The sequence below is a fragment of the Agelaius phoeniceus genome, chromosome Z (assembly GCF_051311805.1).
Source record: "Agelaius phoeniceus isolate bAgePho1 chromosome Z, bAgePho1.hap1, whole genome shotgun sequence".
NCBI classification, from domain to species: domain Eukaryota; kingdom Metazoa; phylum Chordata; class Aves; order Passeriformes; family Icteridae; genus Agelaius; species Agelaius phoeniceus.
The window spans coordinates 69,818,682-69,844,362 of NC_135303.1; the positions used below are offsets into that span (position 1 = coordinate 69,818,682).

A 25,681-nucleotide genomic window follows, 5' to 3' on the forward strand; every position below is an offset into this window, starting at 1 on the left:
TATAATGACAATTATTTTTTCCATCACTGTGATTGTCATGGTAAATTTTTTTTATTGTTAGATATGTAACATGTGATAGAGAAGACTTTCTTTTGACTAACATAAATTAGTTTTTAAAGCCTCTACTAAAAACTGAGTCTTTAAGAGTGCTCTGAATGAGGAAGGGGAAAGATTTGTACATGTTAGGGAGAAAGACACTTTCAGGAATAAGGAACAGCTAAAAACATTTTGAGAAATGGAAGCAATCTTGTGTTCATTCCTGTTTCTTGAAGGCAATGATGATAAAAGAAGCAGGGAGAATAGTGGAGGGATATTTACTTTGATGAAAGTATTCCTTGGAAATGTTGCTCATTACTTACCAGAGATTGCCAGTAACAGTGGAATTACTGGGAGATAGTTTATACAGGTGTGCTTATAAGCATGAGATGAAATTTGGAATGTTGTTTGGGATGCAGTGCTTTTTGCTTTGATTGAAGTCTAGCAAACCTGTTCTGATAAATGTGTATGTTAACTGTAAGAGATTGTCCTACCGCAGGTGAAAAAAATCTGTGAAAATGTTCAGCATTGTAGTCTTTTGTTTGATAAATTTACATAAGAGCTGTGAAGCCACTCCTATTCCCAGAAGCTCAACTGCTACTAAAGGATTAAGAGAAGGGTCCTGATCTCTACATCAACTTAAGTTCTTTGTAATACAACACACTGTATATAAACACAGCTTTATGTAACTGATCTTGCATTTTTCAGCAGACACCATAAACAGTAATGTGAATTAATAGCATATGATTGAAATTCAGATATTTTTGACAGAACATTTTTTGTAAATATGGGTTTCTCCAAATAGCAAGGGTTCCTGTCACAGGGAGCAGTGTAAAGCTGACAGTTGAATGTCCATTTTGCATGACAGTAAAACTGGAGTGGTTTATGAGTCGGTGACTTGGGGCAGGAAGAAATGGTTTCTGTATGCTTTTTCAGTAATGAATACATGTTAAATAATTTATGGCATTATGACACTTGGACTTTTTGGCAGGGCCTCTTGCAGTTTTACAAGGTGTAATTGTTTTATTGAGGAGGATTGGTATAGATCAGATTTTACAGTGAGATTTTTACAGTGAGTGTTTTTACAGTGAGAGTGGTGAGACACTGGGACAGGTTGCCCAGAGAAGTGGTGGATGCCCCATTGCTGGAAACATCTGATGGCAAGTTGGACAGGGCTCTGAACAACCTGATGTAGTTGAGGATGTCCCTTGGTTGGACTTAGTGACTTCTAAAAGGTTCCGTCCAACTCAAACTATTCTGTGAGTCTGCCTGTTTGAATCTGACTAAAATAAGACCATGTCTTCATGGTACAGAAGATGAAATTTGCTTTCTTTATTTTTTTGACAGCTCACCATATAATAAGAGCCTATTGAGGATTCAACAATTTACTTTCATAAACAACAAAGGTCAGAAGTTCACGTACCAGAAGTATCTGCATGTATAAGAAATTACAGATGACTGTAGTTGAGTAATAAGGGCTTGGTAAGTTCCACTAGTTGGATACCATGACACAACACATTAATGGCAAAAAAAAAGTGCACAAATTTTATCCTGAATTAGGGTTTTATTCAAAACCTTTAATTGAAGCCATCTGATTTTAAAATATGTGTTTTGACACAAACAAGGTTCTGAATTTGAGCTAGAAATTACTGGAAAGGATTCTACATGTTGACTTAAGCAGGGATGATGACCAAATGAGTGGTGGTTTTGTTCAATTTAAAGATATTGTGGTTTTTTTTCTTTTAATGTAATAGGAGGCAGTATTTTATGTTTAAGGTGGTAATGTTTCATCTGACAGGATAATGCACAGGTACAAATGTCATGTTCATATGTAAGGTATAGTGAATGTCCATTCATATAAAAGTATATAATACACTTCCTATGAAGGTACTAGCCTTTACCTGAGGCTGGTCTGTGCTCAGTTATTTCTGTAAGGGAGGTTAATTTTATAAGAAGAGTCTTACTGTATCCAAACACTGATGGAGTTATAGGTAGTTTGATGTGGTGTGTGTGGCAGGTCAGCTACTTTGTAGGAATATAAGTCTTCATATTTATGATAAATAAAACTAATGACAAAATCTAATTATTGTTCAGTTGAAACAGAAATATTTTATTACTTTTTTTCAGATATTAAGTCGTAAAACAGGTACTTGTTTTCAAGAAATACAATGGACAACATGAAAACCGTTTCTGACAGCTCTCGCAATGATGGACTTCTACTTAGAATGGGCCTTAATGATAACAAAGCTGGAATGCAGGGTTTGGATAAGGAGAAAATCAATAAAATCATCATGGAAGCTACCAAGGTTGGTTTGATTACTTTTTTCCTAGTGCTTTTTTTGTGATCCAGTATTTGAAAACCCTCCTCCTCCCTTCCCCAAGTTGTATCCCTTACATGTGTATATGGATAGTATCTTCTTGGAAGAAATTTATATGTGGGGAGGAAGGAGAAGGGCCATAGTTTAGTGTACTTTAGAGTACTGTTGTATTCATCCACAAGGACAAGGAGGATGACAACTGACTATATGCTTAAGTGCTCCTTTTTTGTCCAAAGCAGTACATAAATACTACAGCATTTTCCAGAGGTAATGGTGAAGGCTGCAGGTTCCTCTTTTTCTTCCCCTTTCCATTCCTTTTGTCCACCCCATCATTAATCAGCCAAACAGATTTACTTCTTTTGGTCACCTTCCAGTAACTGATGAATTTGATGTAATCGAGTTTTTCTATAATCAAGTTTTTACTGCCTGTCTTTGTGACTGTCTTCTCAGTACTCAAGAGAAGTCACCAGTAGTGTACAGCTTTATACTAAAGATCCACAGAGGCCCTCACAACTCTTCAAACCATTGAAATATTTGTCATCCTAGTTGTTATTGGAGAGTTCCAATAGAACAATATAGGGATAACACTTTATCTGAGAAAGTCAGGGGTTTTCTTACTTTTCCTCGCACAAGTGCGTATTTTATTTGGTGTCATCATGGCCCAAGATTATGTGCTTTGATGTTTTCCTCATGCATTCCGTGTTGACTAATCTTGCTCTGTAGTGATCTGCAGTGGTGCGGCAGAGGGAGAAAGGAGGAGAGAGAGAGAAAACATGCTTCAAACAGTTCTTATGTAGCAAGCTTTTTCCTTTTTTTTGCTTGCAGTTTCACATTGATGATACTTTATAGGCTATCAAACTTGTTATTGATAGGTTGTTTCTTCTATATATTGTGTTCACTCTTGAAAGCACTGCTTTGTCAGACATATCCCAGATAATGATATTTACATAAAATATTTTGTTATAGTAATTACTGTTTCATTTCCTGGTATGAAATAGAATGAACTGTAAAATAGGCTTTCAAAGCTGACATATAGGCATCTAACTACTTGAATATATTTCTGTCAAAAAAGTGCAAGAGTTTATAATTGCCAGATACACATCAAAAAATCCAAAAAGAAGCATTGATTCTTTTCCTTAAGCTTTTCTATAATCTTTAAAATTACACCTACAGACACTACCCGCAGCTGTACTGCAAGGTTTATGACATTTCAACTGTGAAATACTGCAATAAATGGAAAAAAAAATTAAAACTTATGATCTCAAGAATTGTGTTGCTTTCCACACCTACATTTTAGTACTCATTTCTTTCAGTGAATCTCAGCAAGTAATATTTGATGGCATAGGTGAGAAAAGATAAAAGGGCATATCTGACATTTAAAGAAAACACACCTTAGTTTTTTTTAAATTAGATATTTCTTCTAATGAAACGTGATATATTACAGGTCTGCCATCATCTTTTTTATAGTTATTATGAAAGTGGATATTTTTGCTTTGTATATAAATGCTTGAATCTGGCATGACTATGGCTGAATCCTTGGTATCGGTGACAGTTTGGTGGTTAGACACTTTGACCTAAAGATGTGTTGATTTTTGCGGATTTTACCAAGAAGTTCAAAATAAGCCTTTTCTTGCAAATATTACTTCACTTGTAAGCTAAGACATATTGCAAGAAAAATATTTTATTTCCTAATTTTGAATTTTTATCTTTTTTACTTCATTATCTGCCCTCCTTTCTTTGTTCTGAGTCAGGAGGGAAAGTCACATTACACATTCTGTACATGATTATTTTCTTTTTATTACATCTCCTTGTATTCATGCCTTTTTTTGAAGGAACAATTACATATATGAGAGCAACAGGACTTTTTTATACTCATTTGGTTTTCATCATCCTCTTCCAAATAGCTTCTGATTCTGCAGTGTCCTTCGTTATTGAATGGCCAACAAAATACTCAACATTACAAGTGAATTTGACTTATACAACGTCATTATATATTTCCATATTTATTAAGCTATGTAGAAGTCTGAAAAAATGCTAAAATAAATTTTTATTAGAATTTTGTACTCCATACCTTGGAGATGTTGCAAAGAATAGTTTGTTTTTTATCTATTCTTTCAAAATTTTTATTGTCAGGTGTTAGACTAAATAAACATACAAAGTACTCTTAATAACTCCTTAAAATCCTTTGAGCAGGAGAAATATGTGTGTCATTTGAAGAGATGTAAAGAACCAGTGGTCTTTTTTGTGTATTTTTATATGAAAATCCAAAGCAGGCATTAGAAACCATCTCTGTGTTCTATGTTTTCTTTATTTAAAGATCAAATATGGTTGCTTAAATACAAGGTAAAGACAAAAAGAAAAACATAGTGGTTTTGTGATTTTTTTCTTTCAGGGTTCTAAATTTTATGAAAATGAACTTAAGAAAGATCAACAAGTTAACCAACGAATTGAAAAAATGATGCAGCTAAAAGAGAAAATTACAGCACAACAGCTCTTGAAAGCACAGATGCAGGTACTAATCTTCTAAAGACTTACTGGGGTCAATGTTGAATCATAAACATTTTGGTGTGTTCTGATTTATTGCATTAAACTCTGCCAATAGGCACAATGTTAAACTACCATTTGATGTTAGACCTACAAGGAAAAGTGTGTAATATTTTGCTGGTGTCATCTTAATATAAACTTGTTAGAAGAATAGTTTGTAAAATTACTTTGAAATGTTCTCTAAATGAGTAAAATGAAACAAATTAATTCCTATGTTTCCAAGTCTGATGAGTTTGAAGTTTTGTCATTATGATTTATGTAAAGGTTTGTTAAATACTTTGTTGATAAGTATCATATCACTATTGTGTTTAGAATTTACATATATTTGTGTTCAGTGGCCTGCGATGGAATGAGAAAGATCAGAGTTGTCAATAATATGCCTTTTTTAAGCCAATTAATGAAAATCATCATGACAAGCAGTCACAAGAAATGCAAGTGTACTGAACTAGACAGATGAAGAGGCTATTTTTCTTTTCAAATGCTAATGGTAGATAGTAGTCTCCAAACTATTACAGTGTATGTAATGTTAAAAGAAAGGTTGCACACTAAACATCACTAGGCACAACAGAATTAAAATTGTTTGTAGGAGCTGAATTCCTTTCCATTTTCTTTTGTGCTGTGATTCAGTCTTTAAATGATTACTTGCTAGTTTTCCTTGACGGGATACCTGTTTTATTCGCTGCGTATAGCAGATTGTGTTCACTAAGGGGAAAATTATTCAATATTTACTGTTGTCCTTAGTGTTTGTTGGGTGGCCCCAAGCTTTATTTGTTGAACTCTAGTCTAAATCCAGTTTTGAATGCAGAATTACTGATTTTCTAATGGAGTTTTTTATGTTGTACACCACATACTGTGAATTCTTAATTCTTGCAATATTCCAGCAAAGTAGACTGATATTTTTTTTGTTTGTAGATGAAGAGCTGAAACACATGAAGATTAAATACATACTTTAATTTTCAGTGCCATTTTGAGGATTAGAAGTTGAGGTCTTTTTGGTGTATAACCGTTTTTGTTCAATTCAGGTTTGCAAATCACTTCCATACTTTAGATGCCAGTGTTTCAAATTTGTTCCAAGAAAAGGTCACCATTCTGAGTACCTCTGAAAAGTTTGTTGTAAGCCTATATGTCACAATTGTTTTTAGTAAATCTTTAACATGGATTAATTATGACTCTGCTTGTCAAGGGTTTTTTGAGTTAACTAAGGTAGCTTTTAAGTAATATAATTACAGAAAAAATGCTTCTGTTTCCATCCTACCTTCACCAGAGAACTATTTATTTTACAGAGAATAGTATTTCTTATAGAATGGAGTACATGAATAACACAAATTTTATAAAAAATGTTGTTATTATATAGTTATGTAATGAGAGAATATGTAGTGCACTTTGTGGAAACCAAAAAATTTCAATTGCTTTGTCTACCTTCATGTTGTCCTTTTCAGAAATTGATTCCTTGATATTATAAAATATAATTTTATGCTCTTTTAATGTTTCTTATGAAAACTGGTTTCTATAGAGGAAAAAAGAAACCTAAGAAGATAAATTCTCTTGTATGTATTTTAGTGGGACCTGACTTTCAAATTCCATGCTTGAAATCTTTATGCTGTTTGGTGAAATAGCAGACATCTTTATTTCCAATAGATAAATTGCAAAGTCAGCTGTCATACTGCATGAGAAATGGCATTAGAGGAGTATAATAGGCACACTTTTTTGCTGGCTAATTTGAGATCTTTGCTGCTGTAGAAACATCTTGAAACATTGGATTTTTGTTCTATTCTCTGTATGCACATAAACTCTAGTATATGATTGTTGTTGCCCTCATTCTCCCAGCAGAAATTCTGACCATTTTGCTCTCTCCTCTACTTTCTTTTAATTTGTCATATCCTGAATTTTTCTTTCTTGTCCCACATCCACAGATCACCATCAGTCCTCTTTACAAAACAGTCCCAGAGTCCTCTTTGAAATTTGTGGACTTGAAGCCAGTCTTCTCTCTCTCTATTTGATATTCTAAATATCTTGCCCTTTTTCTGTTTCTTACCTGCCAGCCACATCTCCCTAGGCCTCCACCTGTTGCTTTGCAAATCTTTGTCTTGTTTGGTTTTCTTAATAATTGTTGTGTATTGTTTAATCATCTCCATTCAGTTATGGATATAGTCAGTTCTTATTATTATCTTCTCTATTGTTCTTATCTATTGAGTTTCTTAGCTCTTCTTTTTAGTACTACATTCTGATCAGAGTTTTTAACTCTTCTTTTTAGTACTATGTTCTGCTAAAATTTTAAGTGGGAAGTATTCTGGAATTAGAAAGGTATCTGTACATCTACCTCTATGAACACTGCATGTTCTCATCTTCAAATGAAGTCTTGTTTGTAGGATGGTTAGAGGCTCAGGTATGATTTCCTAAGCTGCAGTTGATTTAAGTCCTGTAAGGTAAAGCCAAACAAAAATGTCTCCACGTACTGGACTTTTGGACAAAATCCTGCTTACATGGTGGCAACAGTAATACAAATAAAATGTAGATTCTGCAACACAATCTGTTGTTTTTGCCATTAGAATGTGTGGAACTCCTTGAGGTTCAGCAGTAATTTGTAATAAATTAAAAAGTGTGCAGCTGCTACCAGATTTGGAAACTACTGTACTGATGTTTGCTGGTATTATTCACCCATGTTGGGTTTATCCTGGATGTTTATTCTGTAAATAGTTACCATTCTCTTGCTTTTATTGACTTTTTCTGTCTTGCTTTGAAAACTTACATATTCTACTGTGGGATAAGAAAAAAAAGAAGTTACTCTTCAAATTGTGTAAAAGTAGTTATAAGGAAAATTAAACTTCTAATTATAATTTGTAGTTTTTGGCTGTTTGGTGGTTTCGTTGTTTTTTTTTTTTAATCTAGCTTGCAAATATATATTAAAATGATCTCTACTTTACAAAGGTTTATTGAAAGCAGCTTTTAAAAACTTGTCAGCCTGGCTTGCATGTAAGGAATTACTCCACAAATTTTAAGGAGAGATTTTTTATGTGCCAAGAATTCTCTGAGTAGATCTGGTTGTGTTTGGTTTTGGCATATTACTTGTATCCGTTTCTTTCACTGAAGAGTAATCTTTTTGTATTTCTTATTAGTTTAATGTGATTTTGCTTCATTCTTTAGATGTATATGTTAGCTAACCAGTAAGTATGATGTTAGCAATATATTTAGGGAGAAAAAGCAAAACAGAAGTTTGTTATAAATGTGATAAATTGAAATGCAGAAGTTATGCTACTAGAGCAGCACTTGATAGTATTAATTAAACAATTTGAATTTGAGAGCAACATGAAAATTATCTGTAAAGCAGAATTTAAAATAAGGATGCTTTTGATGAATTAAGTGTGACATGAATCTTTTTGAATTAGTAATATAGTGGAAATAATGTAATAATGTAAATACTCCACTTTTGTTTGGTTGGGTTTTTTTTCTTTGAATGTCTTCCCCCTTGTGCTTTTAATTTGTCTGAACTAGTTTTCTCAGCCTCAGAGAACATACTGTGCTCTTCTGTATTGAGTAGCCTTGTTTAAGGCTCTGGTCTAGCATTTCATCCCTCATAGCAACTTGGAAAAAAACAAAGAAAAGACTTTGTAAATCATTAATCAGCAATTTAAATAGAACATTCCAAGCTCACTTGCCTTGGTTCAAGTGTTTTGAGCTCAAAGATGGTTCTCATGGATAAGGTTTTTATGTTTTTTTATTAAGCAGTTCTGTTGAGGGAAGTAAAAGAGAGAAGAACCTTGCAAATTGCATGTAAACATTCCTCTCCAGGGCCATAAATGAATTTTAGTCAGTCCAGAGACATTTCTGTGCTGGTACCCTGGTGTCAGGAGAGTGTGTGTGGTCTTGTGCCTGCAAGCAAAATGAAACTTTGGTTCCTTTTTGCTAATTCCATTTCTTGCTGTGTTACCTTGTTGTGAAGCCTATCAGGACTTCTTCCTAGCAGTAGCAGCCTTTTGTTGTGTAGATTGAGGTTGCCTAGTCAACAGTATGGTTAGGTAATGTTATTTTGATAGCACATTCTCTTGGCTTTTTTCCTGTATTTTCTCTTACTTCTAGAATGATGTGTGATGCTGCTGCCACCATGATCATCATAAAAATCCCATGTCAAATATTTAGCAATTTTTTGTGACAGCATGGTTCATACCTCATTCATAGGTCAACAGTATTTCTGGAACAAGTAAATGATCTGCATGACTTTTGGTAAAAACACAAGCAATTTAAGCACAATCAAAGTACTTTGTTGAGCAATCTGTGTCATAACACCAAGGAGCTGATGAAGCCATACTGCTCACATAGACATACATCTTTAACATTTGGAATGAAACACACTTGTGTATAGGCTATTCTGTAAATAACTTGCACTTTTCTTAGCAATCGAGCCTTATATGGTTCCTGTGACAAAAGTTGAGGATTTTATTGAGGGATTGACAGTAGCTTACTTTGTAGTAATTGACCATGGGTGTTTTGTTTGAGACCTTATTTCTCGCAAGACAAAATGGATGGTCCTGTGAGCTGCTTGTCTTCTCTTCACCATTCTAGGCCAATTTTTTGAAGTGTGATAGCTTTATTCGGGAATGTTGCAAATTCTATAGTAGCATGTTTTCTTTTTTTTTTTAAATAACTTGCATTTCTGAAACTAAATGCTTTCAGTAAAGCTTCATACTCAAGGGTCTTACAAAGTTTATTTGAATCAAATACGTCTTTTTTTTTGTCATGTTATGTGGAGTTTTCTTGTTTGGTGGGTGGGGTTTTCTGCTGATTTTGTCTGGGATAGAGTTAATTTTCTTCACAGCAGCTGGCATGGGACAGTGTTTTGGCTTTCTGCTGAAAGCAGTGTTGATTGATAATGAAGAGAGGCTTAGCTATTGCCGAGCAACACTTGCACAGAGCCAAGGCCTTTTCTGCTCCACTCACCACCCCAACAATGAGGAGGCTGGGGGTGCACAGGGGCTGTGAGGGGACACAGCAAGGACAGCTGACCCCAACTGACCACAGGGATATTCCAGACCATATAGCATCAGGCTCAGCCCACAAAGTGGAGTGTAGATGAATGAAGGATGGACTTTTGCAGCTATGGCATTTATCTGCCCAAGTAACTCCTACATATGATTAAGCTGTTTTTCCTGGAAATGGCTGAACACCTGCCTGTCCATGGAAAGCAGTGAATTAATTCCTTATTTTGGTTTGCTTGCATGAACAGCTTTTGCCTTCTGTGATAAATTGTCTTTATTTCAACCCCTGGTTTTTTTCATTTTTATTCTTCAGACTTTTCCACCATGAGGGATTGAGTGGCTGCAGGAGCTCAGTTGCCAGCTGGGGCTAAACCACAACAGCTGTGGTTTTTTCCACTGGGTTTTGGGGTCTTTTTTTTGGACCAATTGCTGCAGCAGCATTCTCTCTGAGAGCAAGTTTCCTCCAAAGCTTAATTGGGTTTTTTTAGTTGGTACTGCTTTCGTAGGGATTGGATTTGTTGAGGTTTTTTCTCTAACTATATGCAAGATTCATCCGAGTTTTAAGATCATCTATACTGTTGCACTTCTGCCAGGTTAGAAGTATTTCAATTACTGATTTATTCTGTTCAGGTGGACAAACTTGTGATAGAACTGGAACAGAACCGTAACCTTAGCAGTACAATTGTACACATTGACATGGACGCCTTCTATGCAGCTGTGGAAATGAGAGACAATCCAGAGCTAAAGGAAAAACCTATAGCAGTGGGATCAATGAGTATGTTGGTAAGGCTGAATGTTAAACAAATACAGAAATCAATTGCACGAATCTTAAGCCTAATAAACCATAAAACAATAGCAGAAATAAAATTACACTGTTTTATATGAAGTGTGGAAAACCCAAAAATAATAAAGGAAACAGCAATTCTTAGACTTGATCATGTAAGCTGGATTTTTCAGTAAAAAGTGTACTAATTAAAATTTAAAGTATGTAAGCAGATTGAAAAGCAGGAGGAGGGGCAGTGAAAATGTATATAAACTCTTGGCTTTTTCAGTCTTTTCTGTATGGAGATATGTGATTAGAACTTTTATTTTTATTTAGAACTATTTAATTCTAAACTTAAAGAAAAGTTTGATTGCTGAACACTAAACTTACTTAATCTCTCTTAAGTCCACCTCAAATTACCATGCTCGGAGATTCGGGGTGCGTGCAGCCATGCCTGGATTTATTGCTAAAAGGCTATGTCCCCATCTAACTATAGTACCACTAAACTTTGAAAAATATGGCAAAGTGAGTAAAGAGGTAAGTCTGAAAGTGGTCTCTAACCAAAAGTGAGAGTACTTGTTTTTAGACTGTGTAAATAACATCAGTTCTAGATGGTATGAAAAGTGATAATTAAAATATTAAATTCTTCAGTAATGCAGCTTTAAAGTCTAACAAAATAAGTCTAACAAAATATTGGTGCTCTTGGACAAGGAGATGAAAAAACATTGCACTTACCCAATCTATCAATTCTACTGAAGTTAGTAGCATTGCTGATAGAAGTTTTGAAAATCTCTTGTTGTATTATTCTTAAAAGTTAAAATCATGGAACATAATCTAGTTACTAGGAAGTTGCAAGTACATAGGAGTCATGGAAATTATAATTTCATGTAATGTGTAATCATACTTTTGAATACTAATTACTGGGGAGAAAAACAAAGAGCATTAGTGACTTATAAATGCAGATTGATTTTTTTTAAAATAAGGGACTACATAGAGCAACAGAAATATGGAGAAAAGAAATAATGTTTTCCTTTAATGGAAGTAGTTTTACTTAGTGCCAGAGGAAATAGTTATGATGGATAAAAGCCTGTTTAAAAAAAGGATAAGAGGTCTTTTGTACATTTTTAATCAAATTAGTGCATGACACAAGTCTCCTGACTTTAAAAAATTGTGTCAGGCCTTCTTTATTTTTATGAAGCAAAAAATATACAAACATAAAGTAAGATATTAGTTTATTTTTTTCACTTCTGAAAAAAAAAGAGAAAGAAAAAAGGCATATATAAATATGCCGTATTTCAGAATAGTTTTGAACTTAAGGATTTTGGATTTCATGATGTTTATTTCACAATGTGTATTTCATTTGTTGTTTGATAGGGTAAAGTATTAAAGTATTAGAGATTTGGCTTGGTCTGGATTTTTAGTTATGTTTTTCTCTTGGGTTTTGGATTGAAAATATTTAAATTTATTTCATTTTGTCTTTCAAAGTTCATAGAGAATCCTATCTTCATTCAGTTTCAGAAGGATGAAGTGCATGTGGACGAATGTTGTAATACCTAAGAACTTGACTCAAACTGATAGGAAAAACATAGAAAAAATCATAACACAGTCAGATTTTCCTCCAGGTTTAAAAAAAAGGGGGAGGAGAGAAGGTAGAGCTTTTATTTTGACTGTTTATTATATTACATTTCCTTCTAGAAAAATGGATTTATAACTAAGGTTTTCCTAACAGGTTCTGCCTGTGGCATTAACCACTGCTCTGAAATATTTTGTGTAACTTCAGTTCAATTAGTGTTGCTGGTGGGTTTCTTTAACCTTTGTATATGTGATATCTGACACACTGAGCACAAAAGACTGCATCAGTTTATCCACGTTGCTGAGTTTCCAGGTCCTCAGAGTTTTATTCAGATGGTTACTGTAGTGCCAGTGAACCTACTGGCTGTGCAGTCCTTATACACTTAGTGCCCTTTGCTGTTAAATACACTGCTCAAAATCTGTTTAGTTCTCACTTACTATTAATATATCACTACTTGGAGAAGCATTGCTGTAATTTTACAATATCAAGAGATAATTTGTATTGTCAGTATCTTTAGTAGTTATTGATCATCTGGAAGTTTCAGAGTACATTTGTTCATGTCCTGATTTTGTGTCAAGATCTGCTCTTACAGCAACACGGCTTTAAACTTTTACTATGTGTTTATCAAGGTTAGAGAAATACTGGCTGAATATGATCCCAATTTTATGCCTATGGGCCTAGATGAAGCCTACCTGAACATAACAGAGCACTTGGAGGAAAGGCTGAACTGGCCTGAAGATAGAAGAAGGTTCTTTTTTAATATGGAAAGCACTACAGGAATAGGTAAGCAAATGACTCGCTTTTCATGAGGTCACCTGACACTGAGACAGAGTGTTTCTTTTAGAGATCTTAGGCAGAACCATGAAAGCTTTAAATTATAGTTAGACTTTAAGCTTTATTTTCCTTAGTAGGATTACTTTCTTATAACAGTACAGAATTTATCATTCAAATGGCACAGGACTTCTACAAGCAGCATCAGTATCGTGCAATCTATAAGTACCAAAATAAAAAATTTATAATGCAATAGGACTTGGACTGGGTAAATAGCACGCAGTTTGCTGTATCAATAACAATCATAATCTAGACTCAAAAATCATATAAAAGAACATGAGTCACTCCCTCAATCCTCAGAGGAAGCAGAGGAAGGCAGAGGTGTCCCTGGCCATTGGAATGTCTCAGGTCTCACTGTCCAGTGACAGCTCTGGTCCATGCTCCTCCTCAGGACCTGTCAAAGGTGACAGAGAGACAGCGCTGGAGCTGCAGGCAGTGCTGTGGGGCTGCAGGCAGGCAGGGCTGGGGGTCTGCAGGCAGGCAGCGCTGTGGGGCTGCAGGCAGGGCTGGGGGCTGCAGGCAGGGCTGTGGGGCTGCAGGCAGGCAGTGCTGTGGGGCTGCAGGCAGTGCTGGGGGCTGCAGGCAGGCAGTGCTGGGGGGCTGCAGGCAGGCAGTGCTATGGGGCTGCAGGCAGGCAGTGCTGTGGGGCTGCAGGCAGGGCTGTAGGGCTGCAGGCAGTGCTGTGGGGCTGCAGGCAGTGCTGTGGGGCTGCAGGCAGGGCTGGGGGCTGCAGGCAGGGCTGGGGGCTGCAGGCAGGCAGTGCTGTGGGGCTGCAGGCAGGCAGTGCTGTGGGGCTGCAGGCAGGGCTGGGGGCTGCAGGCAGTGCTGTGGGGGCTGCAGGCAGTGCTGTGGGGCTGCAGGCAGTGCTGTGGGGGCTGCAGGCAGTGCTGTGGGGCTGCAGGCAGTGCTGTGGGGCTGCAGGCAGTGCTGGGGGGGCTGCAGGCAGTGCTGTGGGGCTGCAGGCAGGCAGTGCTGTGGGGCTGCAGGCAGGCAGTGCTGTGGGGGCTGCAGGCAGTGCTGTGGGGCTGCAGGCAGTGCTGTGGGGCTGCAGGCAGGCAGGGCTGGGGGCTGCAGGCAGGGCTGTAGGGCTGCAGGCAGGGCTGGGGGCTGCAGGCAGTGCTGTGGGGCTGCAGGCAGTGCTGTGGGCTGCAGGCAGGCAGTGCTGTGGGGCTGCAGGCAGGCAGTGCTGTGGGGGCTGCAGGCAGTGCTGTGGGCTGCAGGCAGGCAGTGCTGTGGGGCTGCAGGCAGGCAGTGCTGTGGGGCTGCAGGCAGGCAGTGCTGTGGGGGCTGCAGGCAGTGCTGTGGGGCTGCAAGCAGTGCTGGGGGCTGCAGGCAGGGCTGTGGGGCTGCAGGCAGTGCTGTGGGGCTGCAGGCAGGCAGTGCTGTGGGGCTGCAGGCAGGCAGTGCTGTGGGGCTGCAAGCAGGGCTGTGGGGCTGCAGGCAGGGCTGAGGGGCTGCAGGCAGGGCTGTGGGGCTGCAGGCAGTGCTGGGGGCTGCAGGCAGGCAGGGCTGTGGGGCTGCAGGCAGTGCTGGGGGCTGCAGGCAGGGCTGTGGGGCTGCAGGCAGTGCTGTGGGGCTGCAGGCAGGCAGTGCTGTGGGGCTGCAGGCAGGCAGGGCTGTGGGGCTGCAAGCAGGGCTGTGGGGCTGCAGGCAGGGCTGAGGGGCTGCAGGCAGGCAGGGCTGTGGGGCTGCAGGCAGGCAGTGCTGTGGGGCTGCAGGCAGTGCTGTGGGGCTGCAGGCAGGCAGTGCTGTGGGGCTGCAGGCAGGCAGTGCTGTGGGGGCTGCAGGCAGGCAGTGCTGTGGGGCTGCAGGCAGGGCTGGGGGCTGCAGGCAGTGCTGTGGGGCTGCAGGCAGTGCTGTGGGGCTGCAGGCAGAAGCTGCTCTGGGAGCTGCAGCTTCCCAGTGCTGCAACAGGGTCATGCACAGCACTGGGCGGGCCGGGTCTTGGGATATGCAGGAGGGCAAGGAGGGGAGTGAACAGGGTAGCAGAGAATGGGAATGGCCGTTTGCCTTGTGAAATGGCATAAGACATGCTGACCACATTACATGGGATTGGAAGCAGGAGTTGCCAGTCGTAAGCTTCAGATAAACTGCCCCCACTGAAAGTGTCTTCCATAATTTGCCCCTCCCATATATTCTCTACATCCAGTTTAGTTAGTTTACAGATTACCTTTCTCTACTGCTCACCTGTGAATAAAATGTACACTGCTAATGACTTGGACTTGGAGAATTTATTTTCTTTTAACGTGAATAAAATGTTTGAAATGTGGTGCTAGATTTTCTAAACCAAATGGTGTGGTTTAGGTCTGCATTACAATTCAGCTTGATAATTTTGGAAATAAGTAGCAGGAGCGCTGCAGAATTTTAGAAATGTTCAAGATATTACTGGATTTCACTTGTCTACCCACTTGGGAATAATAGAAAAGAAGTAGTCATACAAATGGTTGAATGATGCACAAACTGGAATATTAATACTACCTGTATTAAAAATTTCTAACAGTTATTAAGAGGATAATCAAGCGTACACTACTATGGAAAAGTATTAATAAAATAGAAAGCAGCAAACTGTCATAGTCTTTAGAAAATCAATGTCACTGATATGTAGTCATGTGCTTCTTCACACTTACCTGATATTTTTGTTCCTCTCAAACGCAAACAAGTGCTCAGAGGGTGGAACTGTAATCGCATTGTTTGTAGAGTCAGATAAAGGACTGCTGACATTACTTTTCTACTATGACTGGAGTTGAAAATGAGAAGCTCACTAGGCTGATCATTCTAGAACTAGATATTCTAGAACCTTAATTTTATTTGGAGAATATTGAAAAAATTTCTGTGGAAGAGAGCATATGGCCTCCAACCTATATAAAACAAAAATAATATAAAACAAAAATAATTATAAAATCTCAGTGGTTTTGCTACAGCAACAGGCTGTAGCAAACCTTTTGCTTTTCTGGAAGTTATGTCCAGTCTACTAGCCAATTCCTTCTATCTTAGCCAAGCCCAAATCATAGCAAAACCAAAGCAGTGGCATCTCTCCAATCTTTAAACAAAAACCAATGCAATTGCTTTCTCTAAATAAAGATAGAAAGAAGTAAAGCTGCTTATGAACACTGAAGCCAGTGAAGAAGGAAATCAATCTATATGGACGTATTAATTGTTTGTATTTCTGTCTAACTTAGATAAAGATTGTGTGAATATGTCTGCCAAATTTAATGAAGGTGAAGTCTCTTCTTCACCAGTGCTGTTTGAAGACAACACATCTCTGATGGATGACAAACATGAACAGAGACGTCTATCAGTGGAAAACTCGGTTGTCTTTGGAACTTCTGCAGAGGAAGTTGTGAAGGAAATTCGCTTTAGGATTGAGCAGAAAACTCAACTGACTGCTAGTGCAGGTATTCAGACACATAGGAATAATAACTAATCTTTGTATTTCTGTAATGTCTTCTACTTTCATCTCAGAGGGCATTAATTAAGAATTTACCCTTGCCACAGTCTTCTGCAACAAAAATATGAAGGTCTGCAAAGAATGTGACTTTCAATTATTTCAAGAGATGTCATGAATATCCAAACCATTACTGTTTATTTTCTTTTTTACTCTTTTTTTAATCATTGAAACAATTATGTCAATTTTTTCTTCTTCCTACTTGAAGTAGAATAAGCAGTGAGGAAGAATGACCAGTGCACTTGAGCTAATCTTAGCACAGGTGGTTTTTCTAGTGCATCATGTAAATTGTTCTTGTCAGACAGTGTCATAGTGAAATCTCTCACTGATTTCTATACTGCTTTTAGTTTGAATAGCAGATGTGTGCTGTTTTGTGTTTCTACCTTCACACTGTTCCTTGCTTAAAAAAATAACAAAATTCATTAAAATGTTAGTCCTAGAAAAGTAAATATATGCTGAAGTTAATTAACTCTTCAATAGCTTTTTACTATTTATCAATCAAGTTCTGTGTCTTGACTTCAGACAACCCACTTTTAAATCTCAGCTATTTTGATTGACTAAAACCAGTGTATGTCTCTATCCACATTTGGATGCCATCCAAATTGCTTTATGAACCAGGTCGGTGAGGCATCAGGCAACGGTGAGCTTTTCAGGAAAGTGTGGAATGTAAGCAGAGGCAGAGAAACAGCTAATAAGAAGAAGCAGGATGAAACCCCCTCCCATGTATGTTATCTCATGTAATAGCAGAATAACAGTTTTCTTTACTGAAGTATTGTCTTCTTAAGGATAAGTTAGTGTGTAGAAAACAGGTGTAGCTTTTACAAGTGCAAATAGGGGTCTTAAGCCCCAAAATTAAAAATAATTAGAAGGGTAACTGAAAAAATACTGGTAATCAATAATAAGTAGAGTTATTTCTGCCATCTTGAATAATACATTATATCAGTGTGCAGACTTCTAGGGCTGTAGGACAAAGTTATTCTTTCTTTTGCTGAAGATTCCAGAGTTAATTCATAAAAAAAAATTCCAGAGTTAATTTGTAAAAACAGTTATTTTGATAGAAAAGAGCCATCCCTCCTAATTCCTCTGATGTCTGTGAAATATATATAAATTTATAAATTACTATGTTCCAGTGGTAGCCCACAAAATGATATAATTTGTTAAATTCTCTCAAAAAAAGTCTTTTTGCTGAAATACAAGGAAGAAAGGTCTCCTTTCATAAGAGTTCATTGTAACTACCATAGTCAGCATTTTCTTTCTTACCATAATCACCATCATTAAAATGTTGACTAATGTAACTGATGTAATTTTTAATGACTTGGTATTTAAGCCCTCTTGACTTACTAGTGCTTGTTGTGTTACCCTGACTATCTTAAAATAGGAAGTACACTTTATTTAAGTTATATTTTCTGTATTACATGTGTTTATGTTCTTTCATGATGATCACAAAATTTCTTTGCAGAGTTGTATCAAATGTGATTATGAATAATCATAATTCTTTTCCTTATTTTAGTCTTTGCCAAGTGTAAAGGCTGCTCTTTGGCTTATGAATATTGGATAGTTGAAATTAAACTTCATCTTACATTTTTTTAAATTACCATGGTTTTTGTTTGTTTTTAAGGAATAGCACCAAATACAATGTTAGCAAAAATGTGCAGTGATCGTAATAAGCCTAATGGCCAATACAGAATTTCTCCTGAGAGACAAGCAGTGCTAGACTTCTTGAAAGATTTGCCCATTAGAAAGGTAAGAGACACAAGGACATTTACTATTCTGTCATGTAATGTTTTTATGTTCTAGAAGCAAGATTTTTACTGAAATGATAGAATTTTCTAGGTAATCTTCCATGTTGTGTTTGATTCAAATTTTCTGAGTAATGGATCTACAAATGGAATGTTTTCACCATAATGTTATGTACTCTTTTCTAGGTGCCAGGTATTGGAAAAGTAACAGAGAAGATGTTAAAAGCGCTTGGAATTGTGACTTGCTCAGAACTTTACCAGCAGAGGGCGCTGCTTTCTCTTCTTTTTTCAGAAGTATCTTGGCGTAATTTCTTGGATATTTCCCTTGGTTTGGGCTCAACACATTTGGAAAAGTAAGCCATGGGGGTTTCTTCCTTCTGTGTTAACATTTTTCTGAATGTTTCCTTGTGTATGTTACATACTGAACATATTATTTAACTGGCAAATATTATGGATATACGCTTGTTTAATATATTTTTTAAATGTCTGATGCCTGTTACTGTTATACTTATGTCTAAGATGCAGTAGCGAAACATGAAAAAACAAAAGTTTGTACAGCCATGTCTAAATATGAAACCCAAAAAATCTCATCAGGGAAGTTGTACATAAGCGTATGTCAAGAAATCAAGGTAGGATAACCTTATAATTATCAAAATAGCTGAACATAACTGAGGTGTCCTAAGAAGAGTTGTACACTTCCTTTTCTTCAAAAATAATGCACATTCATTGGTGTTTATGATTATTGGATTATAATGAAAATCACAAAGGTATTTGATCTCTCTGGTGGTGAATTGTCAGGGAAGTTTCTATGTCTTTTATTAGGATTACATATTTGTAATATCAACATGTGAATTTGGTGGAATAGAACTGAAGATTATTATATCCTTCTTAATATATGTTCTTTTAAGGTTGACTGTACTTAAATGGCTTTTAACCTCCTTTTTAGGATGGGAAAAATCAGTCTTAGCAGTGCATATATCTTTTCAACAATATTTGTAATTTCTAAGCCTGTCTTGGAGACAAACATGTTCTTTAAAAAGACCCAAAGCATAGCATCTTTGTTTGTTTAACAAGGACCCTTAATTAAGTATTGATTTCTTTTAAAAAGATACTCCTTTCCACAGTACTGAAATTCTGTTTTAAAGTAGCTTGAGAATGATTTGATTTTATTAAAAGTTCCAAAGTGTCTTATGCACTTCTGAAAGACCTATTCTTTATTATATCTGTAAATTCTCTGACAATAATATTCCCTTTTTTCCATTTGACTACAAAATAATATATGTAGTGAGCAGTTTGAAGCCCAGTAATGTGCTAGTAAAAATTTTTGTGTTGGTTTTTTTTTTTATTCAGAGTATAAAAACATTTTTTAAAATATGTGGTAAGACTGACTTGATGAAGGTGACTTGATAAAAGATAAAGCACAGTTTTCAAAATATTTTTTTCTGTTTATATATAAACAGAAACCTTGGATAGTCTTTTAATAATTGGTGCAGTCTTTCTTCTTATTCACCCTAGTTAGGTGTTTTACAGCCTAGGATATCTCCCAGTACATTTTGAAAAAAAGGAGCATTTCAAAGGTTAGGGGTTTTAATGTCTAAGATTTTTTTTTGTCAGCACCAACTTGATTTCAGTAATTTTAGTGTAGAGAAAACAAGCACTTAAAATATTAAAACCTGGATCTTCAGTAAATAGTTCATATTATTGTGTCTGACTACCTTCTTTTAAGAAAATCTGAAAATACCAAATTTGTTATTTCCAATACTTGAAAACAGAAGAATGACCTGAATTGCTCTGAGGCATCTCCTTATATGCAGAAAGTTTTTAAAGGGTACTCAATTAGCACTAAGAAGAAAGAAAGCAACAAACAGAAAAAGCTTTAACACGTCAACTTTAAGCTGAACAATCTTTTAGACTGAAGGCAGAATATTTCCTTAGATCCTCAGATAAAGGAAATATTCAAATGTACATGTATGTATGGGATTTTAATAGCCATGCTTCATAGTTATAGCTAAGACAGCATAGGATTTGTAGTTTGTTTTCTTTTTGAATCAGACTCCCTCTGACATAATAGGTGAGTTCTGAGGGAATTTTTTATTTGTTTGGTTTTTAGACTTTTTTTATTTAAAAAAGACATCTATGTTTGATCTATATCTTTACTTACTATACAGTATTTTTTTAATTTGGTTTTTGCCCTTGGTTAAACTTGATGTACAAGATTTGTAGAAAAAGTTAACATCCAGACTTTATAGAAAAGACTGCTGTTAGTTATTTGGGCATTATTGGTTGACTCTGAGTTTATTAAAAGCATTTCTATATCAAGAAAGTATAATAAACTTTTCTCTCTTTAAAGGGATGGAGAAAGAAAAAGTATGAGCACTGAAAGGTATGCTTCTTTAATATTGGATTAATTGCATTAACCATTGGAAGCACTAAATACCAAGTAATGTATACTTTTATTAGTCATATATAATTTTGTTTTATTTCTATTGAAAAATGCACATATACAACAAGCTCACTAAATCAGATTCAAGCATGAATTATTTTTTGTCCTTAGCTCCAGAACTCCATGGAGGTATTTTTGTCAGTTTGAATATTCTCTTATCATCCAATTCTGCTAGTGTCTTTAATGCATCAAAGTGATCTTTAAACCATAAGATAAGGTGGAAATATATACAGGCTTGAAAATTTTTTATCTGTTTAAGCTCAATGTCAATATCAGTGTAGTAGTATTTCCTAACTAAAGTTTTACCAGAGTAAAGTTCCTTAAGAAGGTAGTTAATTTTGAAAAAATGATTTCTCCCAGGAGAATCTGTAAAGCACTGTAATAATTATCTCTATTATCATGTGTTTTCTTAGAAAAGGTGGTAAGAAAAGATGCTTAGTTCTGTCATTTTGCGACTTAATAGCTGTGAGCAGCTTAAGTAAGCCCAATACAATTTTGGTACCACCACAGCTGAAAAATTTATGGCTTTAGTGTTGTGCTGCTTTGCAATCAGACAGATACTTTGGACATCTGTATAGTATCTTTCTGTATTGCTTTTTTCCTTTCTTTTTTTCCTCAAAGGGAGCAGTTTTGGACCAGAACTGTCTACAGGCTTCTGAGATCATGAAACTAGTTTATATGGGGGAAAAGACAACCCTGAAATAGCATTCTCTCTATCCTGTCCTTTTCAAGCCTTGGACTTTTACAATTTCTCAATCACTGCAGTACTGTCTGAATAGCATGAGTTACTCCTTGGATAGTGGTATGGGACCCACAGTGAAATACTCAGCCTATTAGTTTGACAGCATGCAAACGTTCTTAGGGGAATGTGAATCATAATAGAGGATGTCTTTTTCGTACAGTCAGGTGAAACTGACTATAGCTTAGAGATGCAAAATCCACTGTAATTTTATTGACCTTACATTTGTAAATATAAAGCTTGACATGGAACAATGTATCTGTGAGACCTTTCCAAAGCCTGAACTGTCTATAAGTTTTGCTTTCCATTTCTCTTGAAACAACGGAAGGTTGCTTTTCCTGTGATGTTATTACTGAAAAGCAAATGTACAACAAAAAGATAACACTGTAATTTCTGTCCTAAGAAGCTCTAGCAAAGGCAGCTGGCAACATTTTTGGCAGAAAGATAGCTTTTCCTTCTCTGAGGCTAGACAGAATTATCCTAGTTGGCATCTTTTTCTTAGCATCTGCATTATTTATTTCTGATACTTGGCTCTGATGTTGACTTCCAGCTCCTGGCTTTCTTCTGATGTTATACTGTGTGTACAAATGAGATTAAATACAAATAACTTGGTTGTCTCTATGAATTCACTTACTGTTAATATTCTGTCTTGCAAATAGTTAAGCATTAATGACATTAAATTTGAATAATTTTCAAATAGTCCATGAAAAATTGAAACCAAATTGTTTCATTATTTGAAGGGCCTTTCAAACATTTTGCAAACAAAATATTCCTATTAATAATCATTGTGCCTTGAAGTAAGAATTTTAACCTATATAACATTCTTCTGATTCTAGTATTGTTTAGCTGTAGAAAAAATACTTCTAGATTGCAGACACTGAACATACTATAAGATTCATACTGAAAAAGATCATATGTTTTTGTCTTAGAACATTCAGTGAAATTAACACAGCAGAAGACCAGTACAGTTTGTGTCGAGAGCTCTGCAGAGACCTTGCTCAGGAGTTACAGAAAGAGGGACTTAAGGTATTTATATTATTCAGGTTACTTGCAGAAAGATGCTTTGCACTCCAACAATTCTATGCAGCTTTAGTATAAAGGCTTTCAGCAGCATCATACCATGCAGTCTATCTTCAGAACTCTTCCTTCTTTAATTTACAGATGCTTAGGATGTAGGCAGCATTTTTTTGTTGTGCGAGTGGCTATCTAGCAATATGTGTAGGATAAAAATTAAATCAAGTTTTGAAATATGAAAAATTAATCAAGTTGTTTGGCATGTAAGCATTTTATGCCAACAGCAATGTTTGTAAGGGACAAAGGGAATAATAGAGCTTATCGTCCATAAGCCATGCTTTGGTTGATTGTGTAATAATTATGTATTTAAAACACTGTTTCTCTCCTGTATACATACAGGATCCTGTCAATAGCCAGTTTTTAGTTTAAGAACTTGACATGTGTCGAACTTGCTTACAAGTTATTCACACCGTTCAATAGTATCAATAGTAGAAACAATCCCTTTATTCTTTCTCCCCAGATACCTGTTTTTTACTTGGAAAAAGTAAATATTTTCTTTGAAGGTCTTATGGTAAAGCAAGTGATTACATTTAAGACCTAAAATAATTGTTGTTAATCTTCTTCAGCCATAAAAGATTGTCTCAAAAGATGACAGGTTGAAAGGGAGATGATCAGCTAAGGAGGATGAAGGGATAAGCTTACAAAAGCACCAAAGAGAGTGCTGCTAGTTATTTAGATTTGGAAAGACATTATAAATCACACAAATTGTTTGAGGGGTGCTGCCAGGGAAATATCTGCGCCAAACACAAATGATGTGTGTGGTTGTGATAGCACTGTTCAGGAGGAAGTAAGTTTTCCATGAATCTGTAATGGGGTATCACTTTTGTGTTCTTCATTGTTAGGATATCTGGCACTGAAAATTTCCATATGAGGAAATTTTTTTTTTTGGATGGGGTAAAAGTTGCGTCTGCAGCCAAAACATGAACTCAATTGAACGTGCACTAGTGGCAGGTGGTCTGCTGAGAACTGCAGTCAAATGACCCAGTTCAGAGAATTCAACTTTGGCAGAAATTTAGGGGCAAGTACAGAATTTTGCAGACAGATGCTTGGGAGCACCCCTTGCTGTGCACAGATGTCACACAGTGACTATAAGCATACTTGACTCTGGCTTAAGAACCCTTACATAGATGCTACATAATAATTGGTTTTGTGTCATATATGACATAAATTTTAAACCTTTTTTTAAATAATATTTTTTCCTAGGGTAAAACTGTTACATTGAAGCTTAAGAAAGTGAATTTTGAAGTTAAAACCAGAGCTTCAACTGTGTTGTCTTCAGTTTCTACTGAGGAGGAAATATTTGCTGTTGCTAAAGATTTGTTAGGAACAGAAATTGATAGTGTTGCTCCTCACCCTCTACGGATAAGACTTATGGGTAAGATATTTCAAATTCATTCCTCCTTTTCAGAGTTAGGAAATCTGATAGTGTTTTGAAATAACACACCACACTTTAAAAGTAAAACTGCTATTAATGCATTTATCCTTTTTCTATTACCCTGGTAATTTTTGCAAAGTGAAACAGATCTGTGCTGAGCAAGTAACTTAGGAAGTTCTACTAATGAGTGCTGAATGGGGACTTAGGAAGCTTTACTAATTAAGGCTGTATATTTTTACTGCAACAACAATCAGATCATCATGACAGTAGAAACTTGAGTCATAGCAGGGCTTAATTCTGCTGCTTTAAAAGAGCTTTTAAGTTTTCTTTGCACCACATCAGCAGAAGTGCTTACAGATCTGAAAGCGCAGTGTTCTGCAGGAGATGCAAACATTTCTGACAACAGTAAACTGTGTTTTGACCCTAAGACACGTGTTTCAGGTGCTTATGCATTCTGCTTGAAACATTGAGTGGTATATAAAATTTACTTGTCTAAGATATTAGAAAGTGCTGCAGAAAAATATGTTTTGATGGGTGAAGTTCATGCAAAAACCTTTAACCTGAATTCTTTGTAAGTGTATTTATAAATTTGTGTTATAATGCAATGAGTTAAAACTTCAGAGTACTAAAATTAACAATATGGTTGGACTAGTGCTTGGGTCTGATAAAATTGTATTGACATTGTGATGCGTTTGGAGGTAGTCTAGCATCTTTTTAGAGATAAATTTTGTCTTTATTGAGTGAATGTATGCCTCAAAAGGTGTTAATTAGGAGTTAGTATCAAGCTTTCATAGAATTGTTATTATAAGTTTCTTTTTCATCATTAGGTGTACGAGTATCAGGATTTCTAACTGAAGAAGAAAAGAAATACCAACAAAAAAGCATTACAAGTTTCTTAAAATCAGGAAAAGAAATTGGTTACCTTAGGCTTCAGCCAGAGAAGTCCAACCAAGAGTATTTCACAAAAAATTCAGAAGCACCTCATAGAGGGAGTTTTTTTGATCAAAAGCGAGCAGCAAGACAACTAAACAGTGAGAATATTTCTCCAAATGAAAGCAGAGGTAAGCAGCTCTTTCATGATGATAGATCATCAGCAAATATTGTGGAAGAAACAAAGAAATTCGCCGATTTACCGAATTCTAATGTTTGTAAGATCTTCACCTGTCCTGTGTGCTTTGAGAAACAAAGCAGCAATAATTTGGAAGAACTTAATAGACACATTGATGAGTGCCTCAATGGGATGTGTGTTAAAGATACTGTGGAAATATCCAAGAATGACAGTTCAAGAGAAAATACATCTAACTTTCTTCCACAGTTTAAAACTGAGTGGGTTGATAATTATCAAAAAAATGAAACAGATCAATTATCAGGAACAGACCAGTCTGCAAGTGTATCTGACAGCTCTACTGACAATAGCACAGAAAAATTTGCTCAGATAATACCTGATAAATCTCCCAGAGAACGACAGCCTAACAATCTCAGTGACATTGCTAGAAATGTGTGTATGAAACAGTGTGTCTTCCCCAAACGAATGTCACAAGACAATGAAGACCATTTTGACAAGACTGAAGATACAGAAGGAAGTAGTTCATCCTGTTTCTTTGAAGCCAAAGAAGACAGTGCTCTTGTTTGTCCGGTTTGTAATTCGGAACAGAAAACCACCAATCTTGTGTCATTTAACAGACATGTTGATATCTGCTTAAATAAAGGCCTTATCCAGGAGCTAACCGAAAAACAGGATTTTCCAACTAAGACTTATAATATGGAAAACTCAAACAGAGTTTTCTCTGGTAAGTATATGCATTAGTATATATTTAATTATTCAAAT

General features: G+C 36.4%; 1 protein-coding gene across 9 annotated transcripts in view; it reads left to right on the forward strand.

Annotated features, from left to right (window-relative positions):
* Positions 1 to 25,681, forward strand: part of POLK (DNA polymerase kappa) — a 35,021-nt gene that overhangs the window by 6,340 nt on the left and 3,000 nt on the right. For 4 of the 9 annotated variants that reach the window (XM_054651809.2, XM_054651804.2, XM_054651805.2 and 1 more), the window contains exons 2-14: positions 1,384 to 1,518; positions 2,164 to 2,342; positions 4,747 to 4,866; positions 10,502 to 10,654; positions 11,040 to 11,171; positions 12,837 to 12,990; positions 16,218 to 16,433; positions 18,102 to 18,226; positions 18,409 to 18,575; positions 20,573 to 20,605; positions 22,334 to 22,430; positions 23,682 to 23,853; positions 24,681 to 25,643. In XM_054651809.2, the coding sequence (XP_054507784.1) occupies positions 2,205 to 2,342; positions 4,747 to 4,866; positions 10,502 to 10,654; positions 11,040 to 11,171; positions 12,837 to 12,990; positions 16,218 to 16,433; positions 18,102 to 18,226; positions 18,409 to 18,575; positions 20,573 to 20,605; positions 22,334 to 22,430; positions 23,682 to 23,853; positions 24,681 to 25,643 (2,470 nt within the window). In that variant the 5' untranslated portion in view covers positions 1,384 to 1,518; positions 2,164 to 2,204. Of the gene's footprint in view, positions 1 to 1,124; positions 1,296 to 1,383; positions 1,519 to 2,163; positions 2,343 to 4,746; positions 4,867 to 10,501; positions 10,655 to 11,039; positions 11,172 to 12,836; positions 12,991 to 16,217; positions 16,434 to 18,101; positions 18,227 to 18,408; positions 18,576 to 20,572; positions 20,606 to 22,333; positions 22,431 to 23,681; positions 23,854 to 24,680; positions 25,644 to 25,681 lie in introns of those variants that run through there. The other 5 variants (XM_077171201.1, XM_054651810.2, XM_054651811.2 and 2 more) reach the window with 2 other exon arrangements.